Source organism: Pteronotus mesoamericanus, unplaced genomic scaffold, assembly GCF_021234165.1.
Source record: "Pteronotus mesoamericanus isolate MK-2021 breed Mesoamerican mustached bat unplaced genomic scaffold, CSHL_Meso_final scaffold_582, whole genome shotgun sequence".
In the NCBI taxonomy this organism is placed as follows: domain Eukaryota; kingdom Metazoa; phylum Chordata; class Mammalia; order Chiroptera; family Mormoopidae; genus Pteronotus; species Pteronotus mesoamericanus.
Window position 1 is genome coordinate 4,695,500 of NW_026555323.1, and position 24,991 is coordinate 4,720,490.

Sequence of the window (24,991 nt, forward strand, 5' to 3'; positions counted from 1 at the left end):
GACACAGACAATGGGGAAGTGGTGGCCAGAGGGGAAGGGGGTGGAGGGAGGTGGGAGAGCGGCCGGGGCGTGGCGGGCGGGGGACCTGACCTGGGGCAGCGCGCACAGAACGCTGTACGGAGGGTGTGTTGTAGAACGGTGCCCCTGAGACCTGTGTGATTTTATTAACCAGGGTCACCCCAATAAAGTCAATAAAAATAAAGATAATTTTTTTTTTTAAAAACCTACTCCTATGTCTTCTTCTAGGAGTTTGATGCTTACATTCAAGACTTTAAATCCATTTGGAGTTAATTTTTGTGAGTGGTGTAGGAAAGGGATCTACTTTTATCATTTTATATGTGAATATCTAGTTTTCCCAGCACTGTTTTTTGAAGAGGCTGTCTTCTCTCCGCTGAGGACCGGCTCCCTTGCCAAATATTACTTGACTGTATAGGCATGTGTTTGTTTCTGGGCTCTCGATTCTGTTCCGTTGGCTTGTGTCTGTTTTATGCCATTATCACACTGCTCTGATTGCTGTAGCTTTACAATACTATATATAGCTTTGTAATACTGTAGCTTATAGTATTCCAGCTTTTTGATTACTACAGCTTTATAATATACTTTGAAATCAGGAAGTTTGATGTCCCTTGCCTTGTACTCATTTGTTAGGATCGCCTAGGATTCAAAGTCTTTTGCACTTGCCTAGAAGTTAGCGTTGCTTTCTTCTGCTTCTGTTTGGAAAAAAAAAAACCATTGGAATCTTGAGAGCAATAGTGTGATTCTGTAGATGACTTTGAGGAGTGTGGGAACTGTAACACTTTTAAGTCTCCCCGTCCATGAACACGGGACCACCTCTCCATGTGGCCCTGTCTTCGGGGTCTTCCACCCGTTCCATGTCATTTTCAGCATAGAGACCCTTCACCATCCTGGTCCAATTTATCCCTAAATATTTTATTGTTTTTGATGCTACTGTAAATGGAATCATTCTCTTTATTTTCCCCTCCCCCAGATAATTCACTGTTAGGATATGCATATACTGATTATTGTCTGTTAATTTTGTATCCTGGGTCTTCATTGAATTTATTGATTAGATCTAACAGCTTATTGGCGGAGTCTTTAGGATTTTGTATATATAAAGTAGTCATGTTCAAATAGAGGCAACTGTACTTCTTTTTCAATTCTGATGCATTTCTTTCTTTCCCTCGCCTGCGTGCCCTTGGCCGGGACTTCCGATGCCGCAGTGAGTCGGGGCAGCGGCGGGGGCCCTGTCCTTGCGCTGACCTCTGAGGGCCAGTTTCCAGACTTTCGCCATCACGCAGGGCGTCACCTGTGGGCTTGTCACGTGTGGCCTTTCTTATGTTGAGGTGCATTCCTTCTAAACCCAATTGGGTGAAGAGTTTTTATCACGAACAGATGTTGAATTTTGTCACATTCCCTTTCTGCTTCTATTGAGATGATCGTAGGATTCTTAACATTCATTTTATTAAGGAGGTGCATCACATCGATTGATTCGGGGATGTTGAACCGTCCTTGCATCCCTGGAATAAACCCCACTTGCTCGCGGTGAATGGTCCTTCTCATGTGCTGCTGACTTTGATTGCTAGTATTTTATTGGGGATTTCACACCGATGTTCATCAGGGATAATTGGCCTGTGGTTTCCTTACGTTGTCTTTTTCTGGCTCTGGTACCAGGGTCACGCTCGCCTTGTAAAATGAGTTGGGGAGTGTTCTGGCTTTGATTTTAGGAACAGTTGGAAAAGGATTGGTGTTTATTCTTTAAGGGTTTGGTAAAACTTACTAGTGAGGATATCTGATCTGGGCTTGCTTTGTTTAGACAGTTTGATTATTGCTTTAGTCTTGTTAGTAATTGGTCTGTTGAGACTTTTTCGTTTGTTCCTGAATGAAGTCTTGGGAGGTTGTTTCTAAGAACTCTTCTGTTTCCTCTAGGCTGTGCCGGTTTTGGCATATAGTTGTCCGTAAAAGCCTCTTACGGTCCTTTGTATATGTTTTCAGTTGTAATGACTCCTTTTTTCATTTACAGTTCTGTTGAGTTGGGTCTTCTCTCTTTTGCCTCGGTTGGTCTACCTAAAGAGTTGTCGATCTGATTTATTTTCACAAAGAACCAGCTTAGTTTTGTTCATGTTTCTATTCTGTTCTCTAGTTCATACATCTACTCTGATCTTCATTATTCCCTTGCTTCTGCTAACTTTGGCTCAGTCTGTTCTTCATTTTTTAAATTCTTAAGATGTAGAGTCAGGCTGTTTCTCGTGCCTCGCGGGGTGAAGTGGGGCCATCGCCCCGCGCCCTTCCCGGCCTCTCACCGGGCGCCCTCCGCCCCGAGCTTCCCTCCGGGGGCCTGTGCCTCTTTCCACATGCTTCCTGCTGTGTCTTGAGTTCCCTTTGGAGTCTCCTTCGAGCCGCTGGTTTTCAGGAGCATGTTGCTCAGTCTCCATGTGGTGGTGCTTTTCCCAGCTCTGCTCCTCGGGGACCGCTGGTCCCGTCCTGCTGTGGCTGGAAAGCAGCTGGCGGGAGCTCAGTCTTAAATCCGCCGGGCCCCTGGGGCCTGCCTGGTGGTCTGTCTGGGCGCAGGCTTCGTGTGTGCTTAGAGGGGTGCGTGCCGTGGTGGTGTTGGATGGGATGTTTACGTCTAGAGCCCCATTTGGTCTAAAGTACAGTCACGTTCAACATTTCTGTGTTGATTTTCTGTCTGGAATTTTGTTGGCAGTGCGGTATCAAAGCCCCTCCATAGTGTAACGTTGCGTGTGTCTCCCTTTGGGTCTCTCAGTATTTGCTTAATGTATCACAGTTACCTGATGTTGGGTGCATACAGATGTATGATCGTTAGTATCTTTTTAATGAATTGACCCCCTTATTCTGTAATTACGTCTTTGGCTTAAAGTCAGTTGTGTCTGACCTTACACAGCTACCACGCTCTTTGGAGTCCGCCCGTGTGGGGTGTCGTTCTCTGCCCCTCACTTTGAACCCAGGTGTGTCCTTAGCGCTGAGGTGTCTCTTGTAGCACCCAGCGGGGTCCTGTTTTTTTAAGTCCATCCAGCCAGTCCATGCCTTTTGTTTGGAGAATTCAACCCATTGGCATTTGGTGAGGATTTATGATGCCACCTTATTGTTGTCTGGCTGTTTGTAGTTGTTTTTCCTTCGCCCTTTCGTGTTGCCTGCCTTTGTAAATTGGCCTGCGTGGTGTGCCTTGTTTCCCTCTCCTTACTCTGTGTGCGTCTACTGTATATTTTTGCTTTGGGGTTCCCAGGAGGTTGACATAAAGCATCTTATAGATACAACAGTGTATTTTATGGTGATAATTTAGTATGATCACATATTTGAAACTACCCTTTTACTCTCCCCAGTTTCACAGTTTTTGACACCATGTACAATTTTTAATAGTTGATCTGGCAAGAATTATTTTGAATTCCTGGTCTCCGTTCCTCTGCGCCCAGTGGTGGGAGGTCCCCCACCTTCAGTGGAGGTGCGTTGCCGGGTCCTTTGTGACCCCTCTCGCCTTGTGGAGGTATCTGCGCGTTGGAAGGAGTCGTGCCCTCTTCCAACTTCATGGGATACTTTTGGGAAGGGGAGACTCTCCCCTGCGGCTGGGTCCGCGCTGTGACCTCATATCCAAGGGTGCAGGGCGTGTGGCAGTGCTGGGTCCCAGGGGCTGGGGTGCCTCTGGTTCAGCGCCCTGGCATCCACCTTGGCAACAGCTGCACGTCCCCGCGCGCGTGCGTGGGTCTGTCCGGGTGCGGGGCCCTGGGGCTCCGAAGCCCTGTGTCCAGGACCAGGCGCTGGGGGCGGGCGGCAGCAGCGGTGGCTGGAGCTGGCCGCGGGGCGGCCCTGTCGCTTGCAGACACAGCCGTGGCGCGGCAGGCAGGTGGCCGGGGCCGGCTCCGGGCTCCCCGGCACGAGTGGAGGAGGTGGGGGCCCCTGTGCTCTCTGTGGCCTCAGGCCCTGCCGGGGTGTCAGTCCTGCCCTGCAGGGCGGGGCGGGGGGTGCAGACCCTCGGCTGCAGGGAAGCCCGACTGCTCTGGCCGGGGCTTCCAGAATATGCCATTCTGACCTCAGACAGGTGGCTTTCAGCTTTTCCCTGTGGAGGCCTGGTGCGTGGCTTTCATCACGTTGCGGTGCGTTCCTCCTGTAGGCAGTCTGCTGAGCGTTTCTGTCAGGAGGGAATGTTGTCTCTTGTCAAAGGCTCTTTCTGCATTTCTGGGATGATCACGTGATTCTGGTCTTTCGTTCTGTTCGGGCAGCGTTGCACAGTGACTGCTGAAACATCCTCGTATCCCCGGGGTAGATCTCACGTGCGGTGAATGCTTCTGAGGTGCCTTAGAATTTGCCTTGCTCATTTCTTGAGAATGTTTGCATCTGTGTTCGTGAAGGATCTTGGTCTGTAATTTTCTTTCTTACGTTGTCCTTGTCTGGCTTTGGTGCCAGGGTAATTGATACTAGCCTCGTAAAATGAGTTTTGGATTGTCCCCCCCTTTATCTATTTTTTTGTTTGTTTGAAAATGTTGGGGAAGGACTGTTAATCGTTCTAAATATTTGATGGAATTCGCCTGTGAAACCATCTGGCCCCGGGCTTTTTTGTGCTGGGAGGTTTCTGATTATTTATTCATTCTCCATGCTCAGTATTGTCTGCTCAGTTTTCTGTTTCTTCACAACTCAGTCGTGGTAGGTTTTATGTTTCTAGGAATTTACCCATTTACTCTGGGTTTTCACATTTGTTGATATTCGTTTCATAGCAATGCCTTGTGGTGCTGCATGTGTCTGTGGTTATCAATTGCAATGTCTTTTTCATTGTAGTTCTGACTTTTTCTTGTGTAGTTTGACTTCTCAAGTCTTTTTCTAAACTGGCTTTTAGTGTCATTGATCTCTAAGTTATTTCTGCTCTGTACTGTTTTTCCTTCCTTCTGCTAAACTGGGTTTGTTTGTTTATTTATTTTAGTTCCTTGGGGTGTAAGTGTAGGTTTGAGATCTTTGCTGTCTTTATATATCCATGTATTTCTATAAACTCACTTCTCCTTTAGGAACTACTTCCGTAGCATCCCGTAGGTTTTTGTACAGTTTCCATTTTCAGTTATTTCAAGACCTTTCTTGATCTCCGCTTTGATGTCTTCCTGGGAGAAGCTGCTGGTCCGACCCTGGGTCGGGGCCGGTCCGAGTGGGGCGCGCACTGCCGGGGAGTAAGGAAATGCCCACAGTGTGGAGGGGCTTTTCCAAAGGGCAGGGGACCCCAGCAGGAGGGGCTCTCAGTGGCCAAGGGTGAAATAACTCAAGGGGCAAACTACTGACGGCACTAGATTATAACCCACAGGGTGAACTAAGCACCCCTGAGCCCACAGCGATGCCCGCAGCTGACGGAGTGGAGGGAACGGACAGCTCTCCTCCCGGCAGCCCGATGGCCAGTGTAGGACGAAACGGGGCCGCACCCCAGCAGGGATGCCGGCGGGCAAGGCGCCGCAGGCAGCGGGCCCAAGTCTGAGGAGACGCCTGTCTGGCCTCCAAGTACCTCCCTGAGACGCTGCGCAGGTACAGAGGGAAAGGCAACTTTACAGTGGGGACCCCCCCCCGGAATCCACTTAACCAAGTGGTCACGGCCCACAGCAACTGTAGTAAGACGCGGACATGTCGCGTCCGCGGTATCCCTGCCAGAACGCGCGCAGGCTGGTCCCACCCAAGGTGAGACACCAGACAAAGCCACACTGAGGGACACGACTCAAGCAGCTGATCGGTGGCCTTCGAAAGTGTCTTTTCTTTCCAAAGGCAAGACTGAGGAACCCGTAGAAATAACTGACTGCCACGTGGGATCCTGAATTGGATCCTGTGACAGACAGACAGACAGTGGGAAAATGGTAAAATTCAAACGTAGCATTTAGTCAGTGCCGTATCAACGTGAATACCTTGGTTGTGAGCAGCGCTGGGTTATGTAAATGTCAGCATTAGGTGAAGTTGGGTGACACAAACTATTATTTTTTCAACTTCTTAAGACGTTTCGTTTAAAATGAAGTTAAAAAGGGGTGGGCGGTTATGCAGTGAAACCAGTTAGCACGGCTGTGATGTTTCGTCTTCCCAGCGACGTCCATCTGCTGTGGTCGCGAGCGCGCGGGCAGGCGGTGTGTGTCGGAGGCGACTAGCGTCCGGAGCGTGTCCTCCGAGCTGCGGAAGCAGCCGTGGCAGACCAGGCCCGCCGGGCAGATCGTGGCCGCAGCTCCCGCGGTGGCAGGCGGGCTCGGGGCCGCGAGGCCACGCAGCCACCCCCTCCCTGGCGTGTCAGTGACCCCTCGTGGGCCCCGGGCCGCAGCCGGCGGAGAGCCAGCTTCCACCGCGGGGAGCAGGGGTGTGGGCGCGCGCCCGGGCAGTCGCCGTGACTTTCAATAGCGGCAGGTGCGGTGAGGGCATTTTCAGCCGCCGCACTCCACCAGCTCTCAGAGCCCTGCGAATAGCCTCCCTCTGGCCAGCAAGTAAAGGCGGCATAAAAATGTAGCTTTTAGTTTAACTGACTGCAAGAATCTGCTTGGCTAGGCTTAGACGGCAAATCAGAGGAAGAGAACACTCCGCACCGCACGTTTTTCCCACCTATTGCTTTTAAAAGTAAGGATTCATTTAGGAAATCTGTCTTCTGCTGCCCCAGCTCAGCATTACGTGTGCGCCTTGGGTGAGACGTAATTTCACCACACGCCTGCACGACAGACTCTAAGGGGAGCCCCCGCCCCCACCCCCTGGGCGTGTGCACGAGACCCGCGTGCAGGGCCACTGTCGGAGCCCGGATGGGGCGGTGGACTCACAGCGGTGGCTGAGTCCTGCGGGGCCCTGGCCAGCCCGGTGGGCGCGGCTGGCAGGCGGGCGGGAGGCCTTTCTGCGGGGGAGGGACGGGAGAGGGGCTGGGGACGGCTGGGGGCAAACACGACAGAGTCTGGAGTACACAGGAAAGCCAGTCTGTCTTTACTGTAGTGAGTGCAGGATACAAATAGTTTACAACAACCTCTAGCATTTTCTTATCCATTTGATAAAAAGTTCACTATAATATTTATTGTATAATGAAGAAAAAACAACACATCAGGGAGAAATTGAGATTAACTTAGTTTTCATCTCAAGGATGGCAACAAAGTCCAGCTTGTGCCGCCAAACGGTTTTACGTGGTCAAACCGCGTACAGCTTCTCGTGTGAACTGTTGACTACAAACATTTACCAAATACATAAATCTCTTTTAAAAAAGCCATTTTAAATATAGCAAAGCAGTGTCTTCTTGCACAGCAAAGTGAAGAAAGTTTCTACAGAGAAAGAAAAGTTTTACATTGTAAAATCTTTTTCACATTCTAATAATCATCTAGCTTCTTATGATCCAATGCCAGGAGTTTCTGGTTCCTTATTTACTATGTATTTCTTGTGCGCATGATGGTTAGTACAGAAAATATGTGAATGCTTTATTAGTTGTCCTTCTAGTGAAAGGAAATGGTGAAACATATTGTTCCTCTTAGAACAAACCCCTGACTTAGTCTCTGACACAATGGACGTAATTAGGGCTCACGAGATGGAGTTTTGGTTGGGACCACCTGTAGACCTCCCGTGGTGACCGTCTCTCCATGTAATTAGGGTCCTGAAGAAAGCACAGCTGTTGGACACTGTGCTGTAACCAGTGCAATTCGCGCTAAGCTTTTTTTGTTTTTGTCTTTTAGTAATAAAATACTTCATCTGAATGGATAAATTTTTCTTGTGATGGTGTCATACAAAACACATGAGTCTAAAAGGGTAAGAAATGTAGGTTCTAGGTAACCCCGTTAGTGTCCTGCCCAGTCTGAGGCGGCGTCCGCCAGGAGCTGTGTGTGTTCGCACGTGTGTCGTGGTGCGGGCTGTCTGTCACGTCCACATGCTCCCGGTCACTGCGCGTGTGGGGAAAGGGCTAACAGTCTAATATTCAGTTCCTGAAAACGGAATACATTGTTCCTTGGTCATTGTGATTGAAATACAAACTCCGAGCCTTGTGTAATATTATTTTAGAAAACAGTAGTTGTACTGATTTATAAACCTGCATAGAAAGAAAGACTATTGAGATACAGTCAGAAAAGCCATCTCATAAGGCACACAAGAAAATAGACAGTAAATGTGACTGTTAACTCCTATGCCAATGTACAGCAGAAGTTCATGAACATGCATAAATAACAACGAAGGATCACTTAACACTTTCAAAGCTATAAATGGTTTACAAGTGGTAAGGATTATCTCGGAAATTCAGTGTTGGGAGACTGTCTCATTTCAATCAGGTGTGACCTCATGAAGAAATGTGCCTGTGAGTAAGTAGTTCAGAAAAAGAAGCGTGTCTTAAAGAAAAACGAGTCCTTTCCGAGCGAGCCGAGCCGTGAGTCTGCACTGACGAGGGGGAGCCTGCCACGCTCCCTCTTTGGCCGCCATCAAAGCCGCCTACCCAGACCGGCCCTCAGACGGGCTGGCACTTCGCAGCTGTGGATGCCACAGGTTCATAGCCACGTGCCAGCCAGAAAGCCTGCCTGATGATTTGTCACAAAGAGCATCTAAGGAGACCATCCGAAGGAATGCAATTTAGGGGGGAGACAAAAACGTAAGTACAAATTGTAGGTAGCTGCTCAATATTAAGTGTAAAATATAAAATAGCAGCATTTTTAAACCCTCATTTTGAGTTTCTCAGGAAAAGTAGCATTTAAAAATCTATGGCAAAAGATCTACAGGACTTTGAATTTTGTTCATGGCACGAGCCCAGAACGCGGGCGAACCTGCTGTCCCCGGTACACGTAAGGCCTCGGTCAGGGTCGGAGTTGGGGGCGGCGAGGCCGCCCGGAGCTGCCCGGCAGGGTTCCCCCCAACGGGTGTCGTGTCCGCACGAGTGGGCTACATCGTCTCGCTTCAGAGGGTCAAGGGGAAAAGGGCCCCCGCCCCCCCGAATGCTCCCTAATCATTTACCACTTATAAAACCTTTGTGCTCATCTGTTCTGCCAGTTTCTTTAATATTAGGTCAGCTCTTTCTACTATTTTTTCCTCACAAAAGGCAAGTTTTAAATAATGCCTTATAAAGTCTGTTACAACACATTTTATATTTATGCAGGATGAACTTAACACCAATTTTTTTTTTTTTGCCACTTTGCTATTTATGTACACATATAAAATATATAATGATGCTCAACCCATACGGCACAAAGATTACAATGCAACACCACACACTCACCACCAGTGAGGGGGGACCCCTTTACACAACCCCCTGAAAGGACTGGGCTAATAATTAAAATCCAAAGTACAGTATATTTAACAAAATAGTAAATATTAAACAGTGAATACTCTACTTAATAGGGATCTCGCCTCCCCCCGCCCCCCAAATTGGCGGCAAATCCACAAAAATATACTTTTTAATCTGGTGACCATACAATACATAGGTACTTACATCAAAGGTGATAATATATTTAAGATGCTATATACAGAAAGTTTGGCTCAACTTTTAATTTATATATAGAATAATAAGTGTTCATGGCTTTTTTTTTCCAAGGTTCTGCTTGCAAGATATTTTTTCCCTCTTAAAATAAAACTAAAAAGTTAAAACAAGATAAAGCTAGTCTCTTAAAAAAAAGTTTAAACATACAGCTTTGGCTTATATAAATAATTCATAGCAGAATGTTTTCAAAAGTAGTGAATATAATTTTATATATAGTCATCAATTCATAAGGGTGTTTTCTTTCATATAAAATATACATGAGCTAAAATCAGTTTATTTTTTAAGATACGAATGTAAAAAGAAACTTCTGACATATTCCAATTATAACTTAATATATTAATTTATTTTGTTAATGCTCTATATTTCTAGGCTAGTATTTTCTGAAGATCTCATGCGTGTTTTCTATTCTCTCTTTTATTAGCTAAAGATCACTTCTCTGACCCAATACATTTTTGCACGTGCAAAACAGTTACGTGTGGGGCTTTTTTTGTTTTTTAATATCAACAGCCCTTTACCATGCACCCCTTTGCAAAAGAGACCCATGCCAGGTTGGGTAGTTAATATAAATGACATTTTATGTACAGTATTGCTTTCTTGGTTCCTGCTTTTCTACTGCTCTGTTCTACAAAGCATTTTTTCTGAAGTACTACAGTCACCGCACAGTTAAATTAAACGAGTAGGGGCCCTCTAGGTTTCTGCAAGCTACTGTGGGGGAAGGACATATGGGTACACGTTTCTCTGCAAAAACTGGTTATCTCGTGAAACAAGTAGTCCAGGAAGTGCCGACTAGACTCTGCCTACGGGGCGCTGGGTTTGCCAGGGACGCGTATCTGCAGATCGACAAGGAGTTCGCAGGTAAGTGCCTGATTCTGTGTTTGCAACACACACCCACTCACACACACACACCCACATACATACATACGTGAAGGGCAGATATGTATGTATGTGCACATAAATATATTTACCTCATGTCCTTACCAACCAACTTAGATACGTAGGGCAGCTCACTGCAGTGACACAGTACAAACCACCAGCCCGGGAGCCTTAGGTCACCCAGGCGTCCATCCTCATCCGCTTCACAGAAGGGCTTTCTCTGTCCTCGGCGTTTGGGGGTCGGCCGAGCACAATGGGAGAATGGAAGTCCCCCCGCGGGTCCTCCCGGTCACTGCCGTCGTAGGAGCTGCTCGAGCTGCTCAGGCTGTCCACAGGCGAGCGCCCCACTTCCTGCCGCGCCTGGGGCGGGGGCTGCGGGGGCTGCGGGGGCTGTGAGGGCGGCGGCGGCGGCGGCGGCGGCGGGTGCTGCTGCTGCTGCTGCTGCTGCTGGAAGCCTGACGGGGTCATGCGATCCCGGGGAGGTGAGATTGGTTCTGACTTAATGTTGATGTTTTGGTTGGTGTTGATGGATAAATTCGAACCCTGAGATAACTGCCCTCCAGAGCTGAAGGGGAAAAACAAGATGTTAGCCGGCTGTGGCCGGACCCCCCAAGCTTTGGTTGTTTCCTTCAGTGCTTGGCCCCCAAAGAAACCACATCTCCCTGGCAGGAAGAAACCCCCAAAACAGTCTACTCCAGACCCCCAGGGGCCAGTTCTGCCCACGCCCTTGGTACTTCTGCGGCCAGAGCGCCCACCCCAGGGCTGGCGTCTAGGGCCTGCGCAGAGCCCTACAGGGACAGCCTGGCCTTGGCTCTGGCCGTGACGGGCACGCCCCCTGCGCTCCCAGCAGCTTCCAGAGGAGGAAGCGGTCTCGGAGGGTGAGCAACCTGCGGTCTCGGAGGGTGAGCAACCTGCGTGGAGCGGTGCCGGGGAGGGGCGCGCGCCAGCGCCCCCTCTCTGTGGCAGGAACAGTTTTAAGACGCTCCTTCAGGAGGCCTAGCGCAGGCCTGAGGCGACGTCCAGGACCTACCTCCCAGTGCGCTCAGAGCAGCACGGAGCGCATGGCTCACTGAGCCCTCGCGGGGGGCCGCTGTGCGGTCCCCTCTTCCGGGATGCTGTGTGCCCCCTGCCCCATGGGCCTGCCGCTCTCTGGGTTCCCGGGCGCCCCCGTAAGCCTCTCTCCATTACAGGGTGGGCAGAAGCAGGTTTACGGGTGCTCGCGTAGGAAGTCATGTAGTGACAAGAATAAACTGTTCCACGTACTCACAACGGTAAACCTACTTCTGCGCCACGCCCCCCGCCCCCAAAACGAGCAGGAGGACGAGGCGCAGCTCCCCTTCCTCGCCTCTCTGCTGGTAGAGCCGTGGGCGCCCCAACGCCTTCCAGCGCCTCCATGCACACAGCAGGGCCGCGCGCAGGTGTTGGCAGGTGGGAGCGGGCGGCTCGGTGGGCAGGGCGCACAGGGGTGCCCCTCAGGCTGAGCCCCCCCCTCAGCGCGTCCCCGAGAGGAGCCTCTCACTCTCTACGGCAGGCCGCCTGCGCTCGGTGTGCGGGCTGCTGACCTACAGCCGCGCAGCCCGAAGCTCCCTCCCCGTACTCGGGCCGCCGGAGCGCTTTGTGGAGCCAGGAGAACGGCGGGCCTGCGCAGCAGAGGGGGCCTGCATCCCGGACCCGGCCGGCCTGCGGGCTGGCCCCCTTGCCTCTCTGCTCAGGACACCAGGTGACATCCTGCAGCGCCCCCGAGGGGAGTCCCCGGTAGCAGGAGGGTGCAGGGGGCGGGCGGGGCACTTGCCGGTACTCACACCAAAGAGCTGAGGGCGGCTTGCCCTAAGTGGTGCTGCTGCCAGGCCGACACTTGCCCCAGAGACAGCATCCCCGGGGAGCCGAAGCCCTGCAGGGCCGACAGGTCCGCGCTGGTCAGCGAATAGTCTGAAAGGGAGAAGGAGACGCCGCCCGCTGCAAACCTGGCCTCCGACAGCGGCTTCCGAGGTTCCGGGCTGAGAGGAGCCGGGCACTTCCCCGCCTAAAGCAACAGACTCATGGGTCTAAAACCCACAAAACACTTTCTTTTGACAGGTTTATAGGCTCAGCTCTGTTCAATTGGGATTATATCAATAAACTAAACATTTAGCACAAAATTGAAACGCGTAGTTCATTATTTCACAAAAAGTTGAGATACTTTTTCTAGACTCGTACATGATAAAAAGGCTGCACGAGGCGGCTGCTGTTCTAAAGGGGCACCTCTGCCCTGCGGGCCCTGCGGCCACAGCGGCAGGGGGACAGGACGGTCCCGGCGCCCCCTCCTGGGAGCCAAGCTCTGCGACGGCGACAGAGGCACACTGACTCCATGTGTTCAAAGCACAGGGACTGTGGAGCAGCCCTGACTGTAAGTATTTCCAAGTTACTGAAAAAAAGCGGTGTTACAGCAGTAAGTACAACACAGGTCACTCTATACGCAGGCTTCGGCCACGGTCGCTTTGTCCGCGCCTCGGGGGCCCGTTCAGCCCCTCGCCGACGCGTGGCTCCTCCAGAGCCCGGGGAGCGGCGACAGCCACTCTGCTGCTCTCGGCTTTTTTCCTGTCTCGAGAGCTGTTTGATGACATGGGTCTTCCCAGTGAATTAATGTTCTTTAAAAAAGCAACTGCCTTTTTCACATAACTAGAAAAATCCAAAAATTTCTGTGGAAGCACATTAAACCATGCATAACCACAACAGTCTTGAGAAAGAACAACAAAGTTGGAAGTACCGCACTACGTGGTATCAAACTACACTACCAGGCTATAAATACAAAGGATGGTCCCGGCATGCGCGCGCGCACCCCCCCCCCCCACACCTACAGGGTCAGCTAGCATCTGACCAAGGCGGCAAGAACACACAGTGGGAAGAGGACAGCCTCTTCTCCAAAAGGTCTGGGAGCACCGAACAGATGCATGCAAAAAACCACACACAAAAACCTACACCACTTTCTTACATCGTACACAAGAATACACTCAAAATGGATTGAAGACTTAAACGTCGCCTCAGGACGTCCCCGCCGTGTTTCCCAACTTAGGCCTGGCCTGTTCTCACCGGAACACACGTGGGAGGAGAGGCCCGCAGAGCGCGCCCTGCAGGGCCGGCGACGAGCGCCCGGACCAGCGTCTGGGGGCACGGACGCCCTAGCTTTGCTCCAGGTTTGCATCTGATGGATTTGGACATTTTTCCATGTTGACGGTAAGAGAACATAGTGACCATTTCCCAAGAGGTTTTCATTTTCAACAAAACCTTTTAAAGTTGTTCCTGTTTTAAAAGAACAACTTGGCACACGAGCAGCCATCGCCCATCTCAGTGGCCCCGCAGCCCTTGGGCGCCGTGACCAAGCGCTCGCCCCGAGGCTGGAACGGGCCGACAGGCCACTGAGCAGAATCGTGAAAGAGCAAACCCTGCACGGCAGCGCCGGGATAACTGGCAAGGCGGGCGTGCTCTCACTGTGTCCCGCCTCCTCCTCGGGCGCGTTAGGCGCTTGGCCCAGCTGGTGGTGGGGGGCGACCAGCCCCACGGAGCCCACCAGCCCCCGGCACGGCACAGCGAAAGGCCGGCCTGCGCGCCGGCTGCTCCGCATTCCGCCCCGGAGCTGAAGGCGCCCTCAGGTCACCGCGGCATCGTCCGGCCTTCCTAACGTACCCTGAAATGGGGGGCTCCACGGTGAAGTGTCCAAAGAGGCCTACACGAGTGAAAAGTTCCTCTCAGAGGCGGGGACTGACTGACTGGCTCAGGACAAACGAGAAAGGTCCCGGTTTTGTCCCTCGGACCCAAACAGCGGAAACCAAACAGGCAGTTACATGGCGGTGACACCGTGCCCAGCACAGCGAGACCTCTGCCAGCCCGGGGCCTGAGGCCAGGGCAGGGCAGGCCGACACCCGTGCAGGGCGCGGCGCCTGGGAGGGCCGGACGCTGTGCGGGACAGCGACACCGGGTCGGGCCTTGCCCGCCGCAGCTCTGGGTGCAGCGGGAGGGAAAGGCAAAGTCCACGCTGGGAAACCGCTCTGCGATGGGTGTCCTCAGGGCGGGCTGGCATGTTTTCTTACTACCCGAAACGTGACCCCAAAATACCGCACATACTGGATCTCACTACACACTCTTTTACAAAAATCACAAAAGCGCACGTGGATCCCACAACAGAAGGAAACGCCAGGGCCGGCGGCGCCGGCGGCTCACCAGTGTTGTAGGCGGTCGGCATGGCCGAGTAGACCAGCCCCTGCGGGGGCAGGCTGGGCGTCGTCACGGACACGACCGGTGTGGCGAGGGGCTGCGCGGCTTGAGAACTGTTTATCCTCTGGGGGTTCTGCGAGGGGGGAAAGGAGCACGTGTTATCACGCGAGGATGTGCGTTCAGACTTAGCATTTTAAAAATAGCATTCAATTTAAAAGTGACATTCTTCACAGTTTTATGATGTGCCATTTCCTGAAGCAGTGATGATGTGACAACCTTAAAAATAAATACTAATGGGCGTAACTAAACATTTAACTTTAAGGGACATGTTTTACAATAATAATCCATCTTCGCTTGTCCTTCGCCTACAGGTGACTGGTGTTGGAGACCCACCCTCAGCACGGAACGTGCTGCGGGGGTGCTAACCCTTCTCTGTGTCAGCGGCAGTGCAGGCGCGAGGCCACCGCAAACGCGGCCAGGCTGCCCGGGCCAGAACGCCTGCAGGTGTAAATACCTGAGGGCGGCGAACGCCACCAGTGTGCGAAGCAACTGTAAGCCCATCAGTACCGGGGCCAGAACGACTCTGAAGTCGCGGCTCCCTGAAGGGCAGCTCGGACCCGGCCTTGCTTCCCGGGGTGCCGCGGCTGGGCTGGGGACGCGCACGCGCGCATGTGAAGTACGGCTTTGCTTTAGCGCAGTTTCAGTTCACAGGACACCGCGGCGGAGGTTCAGCAATTCCTCATAAGCCCCCTTAAACATGCAGAGCCTCCCGCGTCGTCAACATCGCCCACCCACTGACCCCTTTTCTAACAGCAGATTCAGACACGTGTGGCCTCCGCCTCCGCCTCCTCGGAAAGGAGTGGCAAGGAGTGGCTCCGGCAGGGAGCTCGGAAGGGTGGCCGTGGCGGGAAGGCTCACTGCTCAGCTCCGCCCACTAGGACGCTGCCTGCACTGGGGCTGAGTGACTAAGGTCTGCTGTGGACACTCAAGCCAGTCTAAGACACGTCAGCTCTGTCCCGCAAAAGTGTGTGACAGAGCAGCTTCTCACCACACTGGCTTGAGGGAGCACCTTCCAAAACCAAGGGTCGGAGGGACAGAGCAAGCTCCGGAACACAAGGGAGCCGGAACCCAGCTCCAGGGTTGGTTGTCTCTAAGAGACGTTACAGCCCCATCCCTGGCGTTTGGGGGTCTGAGCCACCTCAATGAACGTGTAATTTGGCATTCTCGAGGTTACTGAGAATCAGAACGGGACGTGGGGTGCTCTGCCACCACTTTCAAAGATGAAGGCTGTTGGCTAGATCTAGATACTTGGTCGCTGAGTATTAAATAAGGGTGCAGAGCTCGGTTTCTTCCTTTTTGGTCTGTATTTTCTACACAACCTTAAGTTAGAGCACGTTGGGCCCTTCAGCACGTGGCTGGACCGCCCAGGGCTGTGTCCCAGGCCCCGGGCTCGTGCCCCTGGGCTGCCTGCTTGCAGTGCTGCTCCGAGAGCTGCGTGAGGGAACTGAGTGCCGCACGAGTGTGACAGGACCTTATGGTCCCGGCAAACCCTCGGACCCAAGACTTCTATACAACTGGTGAGAAGGACCAGCACATCATTCCTCCCGATCCGCAGCCAGCCCCGGAGCTGCCGTGAGGGCGAGGTGCCCTGGGCCACGAGGCTCCCTGAGGACTGGGCAGCCGACCCTCACAGCGGGGGTCTTCGGTGTGGCCCCGGGGCACGCGTCCTTCCTCACTCAGGGCCGGGGCCGCCCGCGATGCTATTCCAGAGTTCAAACCACTATGGCAACTTCCTAGACGTTAGGCACTGAGTTTTATAAGAATGAGTGACTTCCAGGACCACTAGAGGGCGATATACTGCTAGGTAATTCCCAAGGAAGCCTTCATGACAGCTGCTTAAGGGTGAAGTCTAAATCTACTATGAATTGTTTTATCTCCAATTGTAAACTTCCATTTGGTAATCATTACTGTATCGTTAAGTATTTTCCCAAAAGCCAGTCCAAATCTGCACGTGATACAATCCAGCACTACAATGACAGCTTATAGTATATTTTAACCAATACAAAACCACATCCAAAACCGTGAGAGTGATCACCAAGTTAAATAAAGAACGAGCTCTTGTTTTACAAACGGAGCACCACCTTACTTTAAAAGAAACAACTGTGCACAACACGCCAGCATGCACGAACATGCCCAGGAAGCCAGCAGGCGCCCCATGCTCGCATGCAGCCTGCGCCTGTTGCCGGAGCCGGGCGCCCTCGGCTTTCCGCCGCCCTCCCAGCGCTCCAGTGAGCGGCTGTGCTGGATGCGTGCGCTCACTTCTGTGAGGTTTGCGTTTTCGTTCCCAAACAAAAAATAGATCAACTGAAAGTTATTTTTAGTCAAACTTATTTTCTAGACAAAAAGCAAATAGAAATCAGTTGTTTTGGAAAAAAGGTATTAATAGCTGCTTTTGAGAATGGAATATCTTCTGATAAAAAATAGTAAATGTGTGTACAATATAGACATTCCTTTGGCACACAGGGAACCCCTTTGTGGTTCAGAGCCTTTCATGCAGGATGAAATAATTCCAACTCTGTGAAAAAGGTGACCTCACCAAAAATGATGTAATCATTTTGAAAGAAAGAGAAATAACACAAGACCATGTGTTACAATCCAAGGAACTTTGAAGGTGAAGTCATTTTCTAAAAATATGTCAATAATTTGGGAAACTATATAAGGTATTTTGCATCTTCAAAGAAATCTTTAACAAGTGTCTTGTGATCACGGACAACCATTGTTTTTAAACACTTTATCCAATGTTCCCTGCAGCAGATAAAATGGATCAAGATATACAATTATAAATAGAAAACTTGACGCTGCATTACCAGGAGATTGGTTTAGTTATTCAAAGTGTTTGAACAGTGTTTAATAACAAGAAAAAAAAAATCCGTGTGACAAAGGGAACACTGGTTAGGTAAACACACGCGGCAGGGTCAGCACTTCCTACATCTTTCTCAGCTCCCTCCAAGCAGAAGCCCACACTCACCAACTCCAACTCCTCTTCCTCCGACTGCACTCAGCACATAAGAGGGATAAGAGAGTTACTGAGACTGCTGGTATTCAAAAGTAAAGTATTTCTTTAGGAAAACATGTTATTTGGACACTACCACTTCCTGGAAACTCTTAAGTAGGTCATTATATATGCAGTAAGTACAAATATAAATTATTTATTGGTTCTGTACTTGTAGCGGGTTTCAAACGACTGGAAAGATTCTTTCGCGTTCTCCAGGGCCAGGGCCGAGAGACGTGCCTCCCCACAACGCAATCTGCTCTCCCGCTGGCGGCGCCCACGCGGGCTGGCGTCGCCCTATTGAAAGGGGCCCCGCCCGCCAGGCCAGCTGGTGCCGGGGCCCTTGAGCGCCCACCTCTGGCCTTCCCTCCCACCCTCTCAGCCCTGCCCCACCTGGCCACGCACCTCATGTATCTCCTGCTAGGGTCTGGTGATGCTTGGGCAGAAATTACTTTCCTTATTATTTCCCACAGTAGCTTAGCACAGTGTCATGAGACGACACCTCAAACACTGGTGGATAACAATTTTAAATAACAGAGATTCATATGTGTCTACCATTTGCAAACACAGCTTTCCTGTGAATAAAGACACTGCAGGAGAGCGAGCCCACACACAGGAGGAAGGGGCTGCAGCGGGGCGGCCAGAGGACCACGTGCAGGGCGGAGACGACCGGAACCTATTTGCTCCTTTTCTCTGAAACACCGGAAAATATTAACATGCCAGCGATACTCTGCTGGCTAGTTTTTTCTTATTTTAGTTGAATAAGTCAAGCTTGTCAGTCTGTGGAAGGTGTCTTTATAAGCATCACTGATACATGGAGCCCCAATCTGAAAGCAGCTTTATCTGCCAAGAAATGGCATAACATAGGAGGAAGGCTGGTGGTTTGCCATGGGCGGGGGGAGGGACAAAACAAAAAAGCACTTGGCGAACAACTCAAACGAGGTGCCCTTCAACCCTGGAGTTAGAGAACAGTCACACGCCTCCAACTCTAAGACACCACCAGACTCTGGGGCGCGCATGTGCTTTTCACTGCAACCTCCAGGGTCACAGCATCCACAGTTTACGTGGTTGCTTTGGAGTATTCCGTGGAGATGCTCTGTGATCGCTTCTTTAAAGAAAACCGGAGATAATCTTGGCAAATTGCTAAAAGCCTTAAATGTGGTTTGTCTATCAACTTTGCCGTTTACTAGTAAGTCTCATAAACATGAGTTGACATTGCTCTCCCTTTCCATTTCCCCAGACACGAGGGGATCTCACCAGGGTCCGAAGGGCCCGCGTTGTTGCTCATCTCGGCAGATTCGCACAGATTCTGTCCCACGGGAGAGGGTGGGGAGAAGGATCCAGGCGGAGTTTCCTGCCCCGTCCCCAGCTCAGAAGGGACCATTTCAGGACACTCCCGGTCTGTCCCCTGAGCGCCGGAGATCCCTGCACAAGCCGGACTCCCCACATCGGGGCCCCAGCCTGGCCAGCAGACACTTGGCCTCCGACGCCTCCCCAGGGCCCCAGCTTAACTCCTGCCACCTGCGCCTCCCTGTCCGGGGAAGTCAGTGCTCCCGCTGCCCTCGCCCCAGACGGAGTCTGGGCCAGTGAGTCGCCCTGAAATTTTAGCACTACAGTGTGTTCACGGAGAACTGTGAACGTTTTGTTTGTCCAACTTTTTTTTTATTGAAAGGCTGGGAGGGACACAGTTTCCAGCTTTCTGTATCTCCAAATAAAAAAGTACTTCTTTGTTTTTTGACCTAAAAGAGTTTCGGTCCTGGCTCTCTCATGTACTTCCTTGCAGAAATACTAACCTCTCCCTCCGTTTCCTCCTCTCTGCCCAGTCAAGGTCAGTTTTTCGGTAAAGGAGACAATGCAGATAAAGATGTTTAGGAAGCTACAAAGCCGTGTGCAAAGGCAGAAAGTATTATCTAAAGCCTGTGAGCATTGCCTTCACTTGCGAAAACGCCCATGTTGAGTTCAGCAGCTACTCAGTCGACAGAACCGCTGGCACATCGCACTGTGTGCGCGTAGTCAGACAGCTGCCAAACTAAGAATTGTTTTAAAACTTGCACATACATCCTAATTTTTTTCCCACAGGATACTAGGAGGATAAACTTTTGAATTCTGTACTTAAACACACAGGACTCCAGGTGGATGAGGTTGGAACTAAGAAGGCACTGTCAAGTGCTGGGCTGAGAGGACCTGTATTCTTTACAGACTTAAGTGGGAAGGTTATTTGAACGGGAATAAACAAAAACTTGTTTGGAGAATAACTCATTCAGGTTTTTATGCATTCTTCTCAAGTCTACAGCAGTTCTCTTGGTATACAGGATTTCCTAAAAAAATAGTATAGTGTTTCCTCACAGAAAAGCATGTGCAGTAGATTACTGAAAGTATGCACAGTACAGAGTAAAAAAATACTTAAGTTGGGTCATTGATCAGTTTGGGGATGCAATCTCTAAGTCAAGATTCCAGCCTGGTAAAATTAAAATTACACCCCAAGTTAACCTCTCCGTAGTTAGCTTTAATGGTAAATAACCATTAAGCAGATTTATTTATTTCCCATTTCTCCTTAATCTGATTTCTGTGTATTTAAAATAGACTTGTTTCTTCAGATGCTAATTTCAAACAGAAGTAATCATTAGGAAAAGTCTAGATTCTATGGAAGTCTGGAACATTCCAAAGGAAAATACAGACTGACTCTGTATAAAACACGCGTTTCAGAGACCGAAACTGAAGAAAGGCTTTACGTACCAGAGGCGGCATCATGCCCTTGCTGGACGGGGGGATGACCACGCGCAGGTCCGGCTTCCGGCTGTTCATTCCTAGGTTGCCGCCGCCTGGTGGCGGGGGAGACTTTGTGGGCATGACTTTGCCTAAACTATTTGCACCAGTAGTTCCGATCAAATTTGGAGAAGCTCTTGAGTTTACGAATCCATTCCCTGGAAAAAGGAAATATCGCTCATTAACATAAAAAGAGTCATTAAAATATTTGGTATGAACATGAATCCCATTTTCCCCAGTTCTGATTTCAAAGGCATGTTACAAGAAAACTCATTAGTAGTGAGCCATGTACCTTGGACTATTTTTAAAATAAGCAAAGAAAGTTAACCAAAGTCCGAAACACATATAAAGAGAGCCTAAGATTAACGCCGCGTCTTTTCAGCCTTCCTGCCTGGACGGACCGAGACAGCACTGAAAACGCAGGATTCATTTCTAGCGGAGCAGCTCCTGGTGGGGACCAAAGTAACGGAGGCCGTGCGAGAGGACAACGGAGCCCGGCCTGCCCGTTCCCTCCCGTGACCGCACAGGCGCCCCTGCCTGGCTCCGGGCGCCAAGCGAGGCACCAGGGCGACGCCCTCGCCGCTCCGCACCAGCCCGAGTGCCCAACGCCGCCGCCTCGCCGCGCGTCCCCTCGGGGCCCGGGCTCAGCCGCCCCGTTTCCTCACTGGCATCAGGTCTTCACGCCGTGTCTCTGCTTTGTCTGACGTTAACCGTCCCATTTCTGCTTTTTAACTTTCCCTGCTAGAAATGTCTGTCTGAGACATTTCAGAGACAACGCAAGGAAATGGGTGCACTGCAGCATGTGTCCTACACACAGCGCTTTCGGACGCCCACGGAGACGGAGTGGATGGCAGGGAGCACCCCGTTTCCCGGAGACCGCGGTCAGTGCCGGCGCAGGCGGGCGACTCCAGTCAGTCCCCGCCGCCCCACGCTGGCCGGGCGCTGTGGGCACTGACTCAGGCCCAGGCCAGCGCGCGAACAGCCTGCCCCTCCCCACGGCCAGGGGCCTACAAGCAGCCCACCGAAGCCCAGGGAAGGTAGCTGTTCCGTGGCGTGAGGGGAGCTTCCATGTCCCTCTGCAAGGGGCCGAGGAAGCACCTCATTCTCGAGCCATTTTGAGACTCAGAAGAGAGGCGCACAGGGAGTAAATGGCAGAGCCCGCCACCCTGGTGGTGCGCACGCTGCCGAGGCTTTTCGGTTACATGTGAGTTAGTGAACGCCCTGTGTTATTTAGGTGTCATTCAGATGGTTTTGTTAGCTGCAGGGGGTGGTATCCTCGTACCAATAGTCACTATTCACCCGCTTGCAATTCAGTGGTGGAGATAAGGCCACACATTCTTAAAAAGTCAAGTAACGAGGATACCATAAAATGCCATTTATAAAACAGAGGCTCCTATGCTATTTTAATTTCTAAATAAATCACAAATAAAACAGGAAAAAATAGAAAAGAAAATTAACAATATACACTTAAAATATTTCGTGGAAATTTAATTACTAAATCCAAGATACACTGTTAGCTGCCCATTAAAAAAATGCAGCACAGGTCACGCTACTGTTGCATAGTTTTAAAATAAATCATCAACTTTATAATAAAAACAAAAAACAGAATCTAACAGAATGTCAGATTAGCAGTAACGACAGATTAACGGCATTTCTCTTAATTAAATAATGACGCGAATGTCCTTAATCTCTCATAACACTCCGAAGATTCTCACCGACCTGCCCGGCACTCAGACCGGAAGCATGGCGCAGCGCGTCCCCTCAAAGCCACCACACGAGGACACAAAGCCCTAATTTAGAAGAGCGCACCGTCGGGAAGCGCTGACGACCCGCCGCGCGCAGCCCACGCTGCCTCTCAGGTACAGCGGCCAGCAGGCCCCGGGGGAACGGTCCCAAGAGTGTCAAGGACCTAAAAGCGGGGCTGCCCCTGAAGCCGAGAGCGCAGCAGATGACTCCAGGGTGACGTCAGGGTTTGGGGACTTGCCGGGGGAAACGAGAGAGCCTTAGATGCGCCACTGGTTATTGTGCGGAGTGGAGTGATATACTACCAGCTCATTTTTTTTTTGACAAAAATGAAGATGTTGTTGAGATGGACTTTGGAGGCCGATACTCCTGGTGTGTAACTCATCCTGCCACAGCCTATGAACTTAGGGATTAAGCAGCAGCTCTGAGTGAGTAAAGTCAACTGAATGTGACTGCTGTTAAGACGTGCTCTGGGGTTTTATGGTAAATTACATCCTTACACAAACTCGACAAATCTGCTCTCGAGGAACCGCGCAGCCCCGCCTCCGGAACGTAGCACAACGCTGACCCGGGCCCTAAGGCAGACCGCTCAGCGCCGGCCCAGCGCCGGCCGGCGTTTCTGAACGTGCCGGCAGCTCGGATGCTCCCGGCCGCTGGGAAGCGCTCACGTCCTCAACGCTGCTGTCCCAGGGCCAAGGCGCAGGCAGTGATGCTTCTAATGTCTCGTTACTATGACTCTGATCCAGGCTGGGCTGGCGTGTGAAGGATTTTGAAACTCTCAAAGGATTCTCAAAAATTCATCCAAAGCAAAGTTCAAGAATTAATTTTTATAGCTGACAGGTTCTTCATAGTATCTGCCAGCCTTTCAGCTGATTATTCAATAAACAAAAGTACATTTAAAAAGTCTATCAAATTATGTCTTTTATATAAAGAACTAAATGATGTTTATAAAATGAAAAAAGACCTTGGGTTTTAAAATCGCTGATGAATGTATTCACTTGACTGAATGGAAATTCATGTGTGATGGACAAAAGAAACCCTATCCATTAAAAGTGTATAACCTCGAAGAGCCAGCGCCCAGGAGATGCTGCCACCGCCGCCCTTCCTGAATGCCGTATAGCCCCGCAACCCCTCCCGGAGGGGCAGCCCCCACGCGGCCACACTTCCTCTCTTTCACAGACTTCAGGCACGCTCTCCCACCCCACGGCTTCCCCCACGGTCTCCACATGACTCCGGCGTCTCTGTTTCTCCTTTGTCTCTCCAAACCTGCAGTCCCCACGCAACCCTCCAATAGCCGCCTTCCCCCTATAAGCCACGGTCATCTCTAACGCTACTCCTTCGAACGCATGCGGTCCCGTCATCCTCCCTCATGCCCAGGCCACCGTCACAGAGCCCCCGGGCTCCTTCACTCTTCCTTTGCAATGCCTTTCGCCTCCTCCATCTCTTCTGTTTAACTGCCACGGGTGCGGCGGCCCGGCCCCGACTAGCTTCCCCTCAACTCTAAGCTCCAAGAGCTTCTTGATTCTTTCTGTTTCTAGTCCAGCATACGTGTGTGTGTACACACACACACACACACACACACACACGCACACGTTTTCCTTTCTGAGCATGTTTTTAAAAAGTGAAGATGCTGGATATCAGAGATTTTACTTTATGCTTCATCTTTAAACGTAGGCCCAAAAGTTAACGAGTTCCCAAAGTCACCTTAACTACAGTATCACCTGACGATTAAATGTAAACTCTCAGAAGAGAAAGAGACCAAGTAAACCACAATGAAATAAGCAGACTGTCACTATGAAAGGTTTATACAACGTATAATGTGTGCAAAACTGGCAGGTTTTATTTGGATACACAATGACGTCAATGGAAAAAAATTACCACAGCTTAAAAGGGAAAAAAAAACAAATGAATGCTCTAATTTACTATAATAATTTTATGGCTATATAGGCATGCTGTCAATATAGCATCATAGAAAGCTCAGACACTGGGGGGAAAAAAGGGAAAACACATATTCGCAGCATTGGAACGTAGCTATTATAATCAGTTTGGATTCCCCTCCTTTTTATTTTCCATGTGCATTTTTTTTTTGCACAGTTTTCAATCATAACTAAAAAGGAATTCAGTTGAAATTTTAATGTACTTAATTTTCATACTTTTGAGTATGTTGATTTATTCCTATTATTCACTACTATAAATAAAGTTGTAGTGAACCTTTTCATAATCTAGTTTATTTCTTTCGGAGAGATTCCCAGAAATGGGATTAGTGGGCTCAGAGGTATGCACATTTTTATGACTACTGAAGCATCTTGCCAAAAGCTCTTAAGAAAGACTATGGCTAATTCACAATGCCACAAGCATGTGTATTTATTGTTAACGCTTTCATTCATAGAACACATAACAGAAAGGTGCACAAAACAAAATCCTAAAGACGAAGGAGTGATCATAAAGTGCATGCCCAGGTGACCATCAGTCAGACAAGAAAAAGAACACGCCAGGCCCCGCCACTGCGCCCTGGAGGGCCCGGGCCCCCGGGCACTGCTGCTGTCTGTCCCGCCTGCCCACAGTAACCACCGTCATGACTTCGACGGGACATCTTGTTTTCTTTACAGTTTTACCATCTATCTACACACAGGTCACTAACACTATAGTTTTCCTCACCTGCTCGTCAAACTTTATGTAAACAGAATCCTTTAGAATTTGCATTGTTTTCTTTCATTCATATTGTGTTGGTAAAATCCATCCATGTTGCTGATCGCGGTTACAGTTTTTTCGTTTTCACTGCATTATAGTATTCCTTCATATATAATGTATTTATCCATTCTTATTAGTGACAGGAATCTGGATTATTTCTAGAGGTCGGCTCTAACAGTGCCATGCACATTCTTGTACACGTCTTTCGGTGGCCATGGCGCACACATGCATTT

At 50.3% G+C, this 24,991-nt stretch overlaps 1 protein-coding gene across 6 annotated transcripts in view; it reads right to left on the bottom strand.

Annotated features, from left to right (window-relative positions):
• Positions 1-6,874: 6,874 nt before the first annotated feature.
• MEF2A (myocyte enhancer factor 2A) overlaps positions 6,875-24,991 on the bottom strand; it is a 96,702-nt gene continuing 78,585 nt past the window's right edge. For 4 of the 6 annotated variants that reach the window (XM_054561913.1, XM_054561908.1, XM_054561910.1 and 1 more), the window contains 5 exons: positions 20,295-20,482; positions 17,535-17,558; positions 14,513-14,639; positions 12,118-12,244; positions 6,875-10,880 (listed from right to left, as the gene is read on the bottom strand). In XM_054561913.1, the coding sequence (XP_054417888.1) occupies positions 10,487-10,880; positions 12,118-12,244; positions 14,513-14,639; positions 17,535-17,558; positions 20,295-20,482 (860 nt within the window). In that variant the 3' untranslated portion in view covers positions 6,875-10,486. The remainder of the gene's footprint in view (positions 10,881-12,117; positions 12,245-14,512; positions 14,640-17,534; positions 17,559-20,294; positions 20,483-24,991) is intronic. The other 2 variants (XM_054561911.1, XM_054561912.1) reach the window with 1 other exon arrangement.